Below are 10,400 nucleotides of genomic sequence, written 5' to 3'. Positions count from 1 at the left end.
TGTAATTTTGCTAATTTGTGAACATGTCACCAAAATTTGTGAGGGAGACAAATTTGTAAGTTTAGGGTTTTTGTTGGTATTTTTGAAAATAAAAAAGAAAATTGTGGCATAGATGAAAGTGTACTAAGGAGGGGCAAAATAGTCCAAAAGGAAAGAACAGGTAAATTAGTTAATACGACAGGGTACGGAAGGAAGATTTTGTTCGATACTATGCTACTGAATGTCCGTCCTTTGTAATTGTACCCTATCTTTTATTATTTTTAATTAATACTAATTTTTTCCATATTTAAAGACCAAAACCCGCGCTGAGCCACTATTTTCTCAGAGCCCTCTCCTCTCCTCTCTTTCATTTTCAGGGGTTTGGGTTCGGTTTGGTTGGTTCCCTTTTTCCCTTTCCCTCTTTCTCTCTCTATTCTGGTTTTTCTCTCTTCAAAGAATCTTTCTTTCTCCTTTTTTGAGAGAAAAAAAAAGTAATCTTTTTTATGAGGTCTGAGTTCATCGAGGTCTCTTCCATGGTATAATTGGTGATGTTATGACTCTTCAAGGGCTTTCTTTTTGCTCCTCAATTCCTTCACTGCTTTTTTTTTGAATCTCAAAAGCTTTTCCTATCTTCTTCTTCTTCATCATCTTCTATCGATTTATAGGTAAAGTCAATCTTTTCGTCTATATTTCCGCTCTGTATTTTTATTTATTTAATTTATTGTATAATATTTATGTTTTTAGCATATGGGTTTGGCACGCGTGGTTCTAGTGGGTCTCATCATCTGGATTTGATTTTAATTTTAATTTTGCGTGGTTTTCAATTCTTTTTGGAGAATTATAATTTTTCTTTGGTCGTTGGTCTTCGGTCATCAAGTGGTGGGAATTGGGTCGTTTTCTTAGGGTTTCCTTGAATTTTTTATTTATTTATTTTTCTATATTTATTGAATAAGGGAGAAAAAGATTTAAAAGAAAATGGAATAATAATGATTGGGGATGGTGTATTTGAAGTTTTGAAGTGCAATTTTTTCTTAAAGGATTTATTTATTTATTTCTTTTAAATTTCTTATTTGGTGGCTTGAAAAAAAAAAATTGTTTTTGTTTTTGGGTTATCAGGTCAACAATGGAGGCATCTATCTGTGGTACATGAATAGGGGTGTTTGTTATTATTCGGTTCTTGCTAGATTATTTTCTTATTACGAGAACCTTTATTAGTGGTTCTAATTGCGTTTTCTAGTGAAAGCGTTGATTTTTTTTTCTTCAGAGGTGTCTGTCTGGTGTAAACTCATATGTGATTGTGAGAAAAAGTCAATATATATTTTTTAAAATCATGTTTTTTTTTTAATATAACAAACAATTAGAGTTATTTCTGGGTGTTCTCTTTTGTCTTCATTTTTTTTGGGTGACGAAATTAAGTCTTGTATCTGGGGTTGCTCTGTTTCTAGACAGGTGAGGAAGTTAAAGGTCTCAAAATATACAGCAAGATGGATCATCTAGAGGGTGGTGTGGATTCGAAGGTTAGAGGTACAGGAAGTATTAGTAGCAAAGATATGATTTTCAGAGCAGATAAAATTGATTTGAAGAACTTAGATATACAACTGGAGAAGCATTTCAGCAAGGTTTTCTACAGAAATGGGGACAGTGAGAGCCAAAGGCCTAAGGAAGTGTGGGAAATTGATTTATCTAAATTGGATATAAGATATGTTGTGGCTCAGGGAACCTATGGTATTGTCTACAGGGGTACTTATGATAATCAAGATGTTGCAGGTATTCTCTCTTCTTATTCCTTTTCAAACTTCTATACATTTGTTTTAAACTGTCTGAAGGTTAATTTTTTGGTTAAATTTCCAGATTGTTATTTCGTCATAAATGGTTGTCAAATTAGTGAATGTGTAGTAGTAGAATTACATCACCATTTGTACCTCTGGTGTCGATTTGAGATGTGATGACTAGTTTACATATTTTCACTATACTTGTAAATTTAAGAAAACTATTGTGTTGAATCCTATTTAGTTTACCATCTGTGCTTTTGAAATGAAATTTAAACCTAAACCTGTGGGGTGATTAACTTGAGCATTTGAATGATCATCATATTCTGCTATATTTTGGTCAACTATGAGGAAAAAGTGTAATGTTGTTAATCAGTATTTTGGTGGGAAAAGGCTTTGTTTGAACTGCAAGGCCAGTGTCAGTAAGGGATAATGGTGATTTTTGTCACTGTTACTAGACGTTTACGAAGATTAGAGTATAGGCAGAGTATAGGCATACATTTGATTCTGCATTTGAATGATTGTTCATTATGTCACAATGGTGTGCATATGCTTTGTTGTTTGTTATATACGATGCAAGATGATAACATGGAAGATGACCCATTAACTTGATGTCTGACTGACTAATTCATTTCATTACATTGGTAAAGCCAGCTTCTATTGAAAACTGATTATATACCTACCAATTTTTTGCTGAAATGTTCAAATATAACAGTGAAGGTATTGGACTGGGGGGAGGACGGTATAGCAACATCTGCTGAAACTGCTGCTCTGCGGGCATCATTTCGGCAGGAAGTTGCTGTTTGGCACAAGCTTGACCACCCTAACGTTACAAAAGTACAAACTCTTGTTCTTGAACTTCTTTGCTTTCATTATGGCATTTCCTTGAGAAATCCAGCTCTAGTATTATAGTTGCACTTTGTACAGTCTTGACAATTTTACTCTTCTAATAAGTTACTTTGTTGTCAAGTACCTGTTCTATTGTAACTTTGCAATTATAGAAAAATTTAGTAGCTTTGAAATCATGTACCTGTTTTTTTTTTTTTGACAGAAGACCAATTTCATATATATAAGAATCATAATACATTGGTCTCTCAAAGAACTCATCATCCATCGAAATTATACGCTTAATGGCTAGTCCAAAAAACAGATGAGGGTTAACATTCTACTTGTACATTTTATTTCAGTTTGTTGGTGCTTCTATGGGGGCCTCAAATCTTAAGATTCCCTCGACAAATTCATCAGACGAGGGTTATGGTTCCCATCCTTCTAAGTCATGTTGTGTAGTTGTGGAGTACCTTGCTGGTGGGACGCTCAAACAGTTTCTAATAAGAAATAAGCGAAAGAAGCTTGCCTTTAAAGTTGTCATTCAACTTGCTTTGGACCTTTCAAGAGGGTGAGTTCTCTTCCTCTGCTCTTTATATTTTATAGCTATGTTAAGTTTTATTAATTAGGTATGGCTACTTGCTTTAATCTGCAGACTTAGCTATTTGCACTCGAAGAAAATTGTGCATCGTGATGTCAAAACAGAGAATATGTTGCTTGATGCTCAGAGAAATCTAAAAATAGCTGATTTTGGTGTTGCTCGAGTTGAAGCTCAAAATCCAAGGGACATGACTGGTGAAACTGGTACCCTTGGGTACATGGCTCCAGAGGTATATGTTTTGTTATAAACTCTCTCTCTCAAATGCAAAAGCAATATTGTTAACTAGAGTAATCATGAACTGAAAGGCTGTGTTCATTCTGTCTTTGCATGCTGTCCTATCTCTATAAAGAGTTGATGTATCTATTAGACTAATGAAAATATTTCCATGAAACCAAACTGATAAAAATTACTTCTTGGGGTTGAATTTTATTATTATTTTTTCACTTTTGTGTAAGCCGAACTCATAAGGTGTTATGTGTAGGTTTTGGATGGTAAGCCTTATAATAGAAGATGTGATGTCTACAGCTTTGGAATATGCTTATGGGAAATTTATTGTTGCGATATGCCTTACCCGGACCTTAGCTTTGCTGACATATCATCCGCAGTTGTTCGACAGGTTAGTATAATCACACACTTCCCAGCCAGGTTCAAAGTCATGAATTTACTCTTATTATGCAAACAAATTAAAGTGAGATTTCGAAATTTACCTTGGCATGTTTACTTGCAACTCTCATGTCTCTAATATCTGTCTGAAGAAAAAGTTAACTCAACCTGCATCTGTTTAAGCTGCTAATTGCTATTCTTTTTTGTTTTTTCATTTGTTTAAATCATTCTTCAGTACTTAAAGTGATTGGTTAGCCATAAGCAGGAAAGAAAAAAAAAGTTTATTCATATTTGGTGTACTAATGTTCTCTCAATTTGTTGGAGCATGAGTTGAATAAAAAATTATCTTGAGTGAAACTTTTTAAAGTTATTTTTATCTTTTGTGACATTGCTTGGTTTTGTTATCAGAATCTACGACCGGAAGTTCCCAGATGTTGTCCAAGTGCTTTCGTGAATATTATGCGCAAATGCTGGGATGGAAATCCAGATAAGCGCCCTGAAATGGATGAAGTGGTGAGAATGTTAGAAGCAATTGATACCAGTAAAGGAGGAGGTATGATACCTGAAGACCAAGCTTCTGCTTGCTTCTGTTTTGGCCCTGCGCGTGGCCCCTGAGGAGCTAATTACTATTATTTATTGTTCTTCATTGTGTGTGTTGATGAATTGAAGTGATGGGTTTTTTTTATGCCCAGTAAAAAAAATGGGGGAGAAAATGGTGGCGCTTTATTGGGATTGAAAGTTTTTGGGTTTTTTCATCTTCTTTTCATAGAGCTGAAATTGTATTTTTATAGTCCATGAACAGAGGGACATTGTATGATTTTACATAAAAGTATTTATCAGTACCATTGAGTTTTATGGTGTCTTGAAAATAGTTATTTTATTTTCAAGGATTTTACTTCTAAAATGGTTTCGTACTTCCACAGTAAATAACTCCTGGACAAAAATTTAAGGATCCCTAGTTTTTAACTAAATCCATTAGCATTTTGAACTTTTAAAGCCACTGATTCTGTGATCCAAGCTACTAAAAGTCAAAGCATAGTAAAGAACAGAAAATGTTAATTAGAGCTAGTGAGAATTAATTTGTAGAAATCAAATTTCGGGACTTAGGACAGGTGGGGTTCTTTTGTTTTTCTTCTACATGTAAAGTCCTAGTTGAAACTCTGGATAATTATTAGAAAAATAAGTACTTTTACGTCATATATATTTTATAACAACTTTATTAATATCTGAGAAAGTACATCGGCAGTCGGTACAGTGATTAAAGTTTGTACAAACTATTGATTTGGATTATTATCGTTAGTGTTGTGGTTGTCTCTGTGGACCATTTAAGTTTGTCTCTGGGTTTTCCATTAGTGGAACATGCATGATGATAATTACTTATTTTTCTATAGCATTATGATTAATTACTTATTTTTAAAGTGCAATTTGCATTTTACCTACTTTCAATAGTTTTTAGATAAATTACATCTTTTATTAATCCATTTTTTGTATTAGCTATTTTACTCTTAAAATACAATAATAATAAATTAAAACAACAATCCTAACACTATCTTCTTTCTCACTCCTCTCACCCATCCATCCACACCCATCCATAACCACCTACCCTTATCCTGCTGCCACCGCTACCACTGGCGACCACTGCCCATTACCAGCTGCTATCGCCGACGACTACTACCCATCACCGGCGGCCACCATCACTCCACAAATCCCGCTGCCACCCATTTAAAATATTATTTTATATCAAAAATAAGATTTGATATTGTTTTTATAGATTAAAAATACAAAATGATTGTTTTAGTATATTGAAAGTATAAGGAATTATGTTTATTTCTGGAGTTTTATGGATGTTAAAGCTTGAAAATTTTGAAGAAAAAAAAAATCACTGGTAGTTTCGGCCATTTTCGAGATAGAGAATCCCAAATTTTTTTGACAACTTGTCTAGTTTTTCGACAAAGAGTGATATTTTAGACCAGTTGTCTAAATTTCAGACTAGTAGTCGTATATTTTGGACCACTTGACTAAATTTTAGACATGTCGAATTTAGGCAAATAGTCTAATCTTTAGACAAATTGTCGTATATTTTCAACCACCTGTCGAATTTTCAGATGGGGTGTCGAATTATCATATAGGTTGTCTAATTTTTAGACAGGTTGTCAAATTTCCAGATTTTCAACTTGATCTCCATTTTTTTTATATAAATTTTCAATCTAAATAATACAAATAATTTATATTTGTTTGTTGTATTATTTTTTGTTTCAGATGTCATTGAAAAATATTGCAATATTATGTGACGGAATGTGGAAAAAGAATGAAGTCTCATTGAAACAGATTTCAAATGGCTCACGATCAAGATCAAGTTTTGTACAAATTGTAACGCCCTACTAGTTCAAGACCATTACACTGTGTGTTTAAAATAGTGCTTAACTCGTAAAGCGAGTCATTTGGACCTAAACATGTAATTAAAGTTAACTAATGGTTTATGTATTAAAATTTTTGTCAACGAAGTAACACTTTTCATTAAAAAGTTGAGTATATACACGGGATCCCAAAAAGAGTTTATAACTTAAATACTTATGTGAACAAAATACAAAAGTGGCCGGTCTAAGCGGAAAAACAAGGCATAACCCTAGTTCCTCAAGAGAAATCCTGGTCATGGCAGTTGAGCATGCTGCATATGTACACACCACCCCCAGAGCTCTCCAACTCATGACTGGTCCAATTTTTTTTTGCCGTTACCTGCACCATATAGCACCTGTGAGCCAAGGCTAAACAAGAAAATCCAATTAAGTAGAAACAGTTAACCAACATAATATAAATCATAAATAGCATGCTTCACAGTTATAATCAAACTCAAACAAGCATACAATTCATTTATGTAGCCTCAATGCTGAATAAGTGCGTACCACACTCCTATAGTGGCCCCGCCATAACGACCTTCATTACACATGCTATTACTGATTATGGCTCTCTAGCCAAGTATTCCAGAAAATTATAAATAGATTTGAACCACATATACATTACAAACATATGCAGTCCAAAGACATTCATGCTTAAACATATTTTCAAACACATGGTTATAACCATATTCGATAACCGGGGCTAATGCCCTGGTCTTGGTGCAAGTGCCATTTTCTTACCTCAGGTCCTGTGTGAAAGATGAAACGACCTCGAGTGCTATCCCTATTCCGAGCCTCGTGGAAACCCTAGTCACAATGCAAGTATACACATACCAGGAACCAAATCTAGATCTCGAGTTCCAATCAAAACCCTAACTCTTGGAACTACTATTCCCAGTTAACGGGCTGTAACGACCTCCTTTCTTAACATATGATGGACCCAAAACGGGTATGTTTAAAAATTTATATATCGCAAGCGCACGAATCGTCCATAAAGAATAGTGATCGTGTAAGCAAGGATGTCGAACCCAAGGGAGTTGTCTAAAATCGAAAATGAAACTATTTTAAATCAAAAATAATAAATTCTAACCTAGCTCCAAAGATTGATGAGTTTTAATATTATGAACATAAAATAAAAGATTGAAAAATAAAGCTATTTAAGAGAATAAAAATAAAGCAATAATGAGTAGAAAATAAGTGTTAAAAGAAAAGATTATTAAGATACTAGAATCCACAAAATGTAAGTTTAATAATATTTATTAGTATATTGATTCCCAAGTTTTAGTGATAGTTAAAATATTTTAAACTATCATTTTCCAAAAAGATTTATAATTTTAAGCACAAATTTCTTATAAAAAGATAGGATTTTTCTTCACTTTTCAAAATTATAATTTCAAAGCATTTAGTGTAAATCAATCTAATGAAATAACAAATAAATCAATGAACATTATTTATAAGGCAAAACATAATATTTTTGTTCTAAGCATGGATGTGTACAATTTAATGACACATCTTACACAAAGAATATTATGTTTATGCACTAATGAAGAACAAAGTGTAAATATGTTCTAACAATCTAAAATACAAGATATTTAAGATGAAAGAAATATATGTAGAAGAAAAATCCATAGACTTTGTTGCATTACAAGGGAAATCAACATACAACATAAATATTACCTAGTTACAAGTTGCTTCATCATGATCTTAATAATCTTATGAAAAAGATTAGAAGCACATAACTAGAATAGAAATTACAAAATAAATGACATACATACTTGCAAAATGCTCTTGAAAAACCCAAATGGAAGAGAGAATGGTAGAGAGAAAATGAGAGAAAAAGATGGTAACCAAAAAATTAAGCACCCCAAAAATGGTCTTGAAAGTCCATATTTATAGCCAAAGTGAGTTTATTAAAATAATCAATTTAAATTAATTAAATTGATTAGATTAATTAAATAAAATAAATATGGTATGTAGAGGTAAATTATAGGGTGTAATGATGATGTTGTGGTGAAAATGTGTAGGAAAAAGGGTAAAAAGTTGGCATTTTTGTCATAGGGGACAAAGGGACAAAATGCATTTTTGTTGGGCTCAATAAGGGAAATGGCAGCAATGTGGTGGTTGGGTGTTGGAGGGGGGGCCACGGGTTGGGCCTAGAGTGGGCCTCACGTGGTTGGGCTTTTGGAGAAACACCATTTTTCTTGTTACTTTCTTTCAAAATTACCATCTTTCCTTTGATTTTCTTGCTTTTCAAGGGCAATAATTTTCCTACACAATAAATTATAAACTAAATTAAAATTAAATATTTTCATTAATAAAATATATCATATAACTCCCATGAAAACATTAATTAAAATTTAATTTACATAACATTTAATTTCAATAAAATCACATTTTTAGCATTCAAACTAACAATACTAATTTTAAATAATTAAACTACAACATATTATAATAACATATCTATAAAAACATATAAAAATCTAGAAAACTACAATAAGACTAATAAATTAAAAATTACATAAAAACTTAATAAGTTAATTAAAAACTCATGAACTAAGCAACAATTAGCATGTAAAACATGGTAAAATAACTCTATTTTGTAGAGTTATCACACCCCCAAACTTAAAGTTTTGCTAGTCCTCAAGCAAAAGAAAAATTAAAATACACATATATATATATTTTTTATTGGTGATATAAAAATGATTTTCTCAAAAATTGCACAATGAAAATAACTCTCAGAAATTATTATGAATAAAAGTTAAGCTTATATAATTAATTAAATTGTCAATTTTGCTTTTAGAAAATATGTTTTTATTAAAATTATTTTTCACTTAAACTTATAGGAAATAAGAGTTTTTATGAAAAATGTAATTTTTGTTACAAGCAAAATTGACCCTATAATTAAAAACAAAGCTTAAAAATTATTCATATTTTTAAGAGAATTAATTTCAAACTCAATCAGAATTTTTATCATTGAAAATGAAAAATATCACCAAATTTTTTTTTTTTTTTGTAAATAATTTTTTTAATTTTTTTTTTTGAATTTTTATGAAAATGAACAAATAAAAAAAAAATTAACAAAACCACAACATATAAATAAATAAAAAAAAATTCAAACAAACATTTTTTTTCTTTTCAAACAAGCATACATAAAATAAAACACAAAACATTAAAAACAATGCAAAGCAAACATAAATAAAACACAAAACAAACACAATAAAACTCGATACCCCCAAACTTAATTTAAGCATTGTCCTCAATGTGTCAAAATATAAATATAAATTAAAATTGACAAGAGTGTAAAGTTTAGAATGGTCGTACCTCGATATTGTGCATTGCGAAGATAGAACAAGATAGAACAGGATACAACTAACAAAAATTAAATCGCACATAAAACAACAATACAAATAAAACACAAGTTATCAAGATCACACAGGAATCAAAGAGCATGGTAAACAGGGTCCTCAAGGAGTATCTCATCCACTTCATCAGTTATTAATTCCAAAAATGGTTTTAATTTTTGTCCATTAACTTTAAATATATCACCATTTTTAGGATTTTCAATTTCAATAGCTCCATGTGAAAAAACAATACGAACAATGTAAGGACCAGACCACCTAGAGCGTAACTTTCCCGGGAATAAATGCAAACGAGAGTTGTATAAAAGGACTTTCTGACCTGGATAAAAATCTTTTCTCAAAATATTTTTATCATGGTAAAATTTCATGCGATCCTTATACTTTTTTGAATAGTCATATGCATCATTCCTAATTTCGTCTAGTTCATTGAGTTGAAGCTTTCGTTTCTCACCTGCTTTGTCTAAAGAAAAATTTAACTGCTTAATTGCCCAGAAGGCTCTATGTTCTAACTCAACAGGTAAATGGCACGCCTTCCCATACACAAGTCTGTAGGGTGACATGCCAATGGGCGTTTTGTACGCGGTACGATACGCCCATAATGCATCAATGAGTCTTAAGGACCAATCTTTCCTAGTTGGATTCACAGTTTTTTCTAAAATGTGCTTAACTTCCCTATTAGACACTTCAACTTGACCACTAGTTTGTGGGTGATATGGTGTTGAGACTTTATGTGTAATGCCATATTGTTTCATCAAATGTTCAAATGGCTTATTACAAAAGTGAGTACCGTTATCACTAATTATAGCACGTGGTGAACCAAAACGGGAAAATATATTTTCTTTCAAAAAACGAAGCACAACTTTGTGGT

The 10,400-nt window shown here is 32.0% G+C and overlaps 1 protein-coding gene across 3 annotated transcripts; it reads left to right on the top strand.

Moving 5' to 3' along the window:
- The first annotated feature begins 317 nt into the window (after positions 1 to 317).
- On the top strand, positions 318 to 4,632 carry LOC133819124 (serine/threonine-protein kinase STY13). Of its 3 annotated transcripts, none has more exons than XM_062252296.1 (7): positions 318 to 644; positions 1,429 to 1,746; positions 2,464 to 2,585; positions 2,936 to 3,144; positions 3,229 to 3,403; positions 3,656 to 3,790; positions 4,186 to 4,632. In XM_062252296.1, exons 2-7 carry the CDS (start codon positions 1,464 to 1,466, stop codon positions 4,390 to 4,392), a joined length of 1,131 nt encoding a protein of 376 aa, XP_062108280.1. In that variant the 5' UTR covers positions 318 to 644; positions 1,429 to 1,463; the 3' UTR covers positions 4,393 to 4,632. The 3 variants fall into 3 exon arrangements, with proteins under 3 accessions (XP_062108280.1, XP_062108279.1, XP_062108281.1); XM_062252295.1 differs by having other exon boundaries at positions 1,425 to 1,746; XM_062252297.1 differs by lacking the exon at positions 318 to 644 and adding an exon at positions 973 to 1,121 and having other exon boundaries at positions 1,425 to 1,746.
- Positions 4,633 to 10,400: the final 5,768 nt, after the last annotated feature.

The sequence above is a fragment of the Humulus lupulus genome, chromosome 2, assembly GCF_963169125.1.
Source record: "Humulus lupulus chromosome 2, drHumLupu1.1, whole genome shotgun sequence".
Taxonomy (NCBI): domain Eukaryota; kingdom Viridiplantae; phylum Streptophyta; class Magnoliopsida; order Rosales; family Cannabaceae; genus Humulus; species Humulus lupulus.
This window is presented reverse-complemented; position numbering and strand designations above follow the sequence as displayed.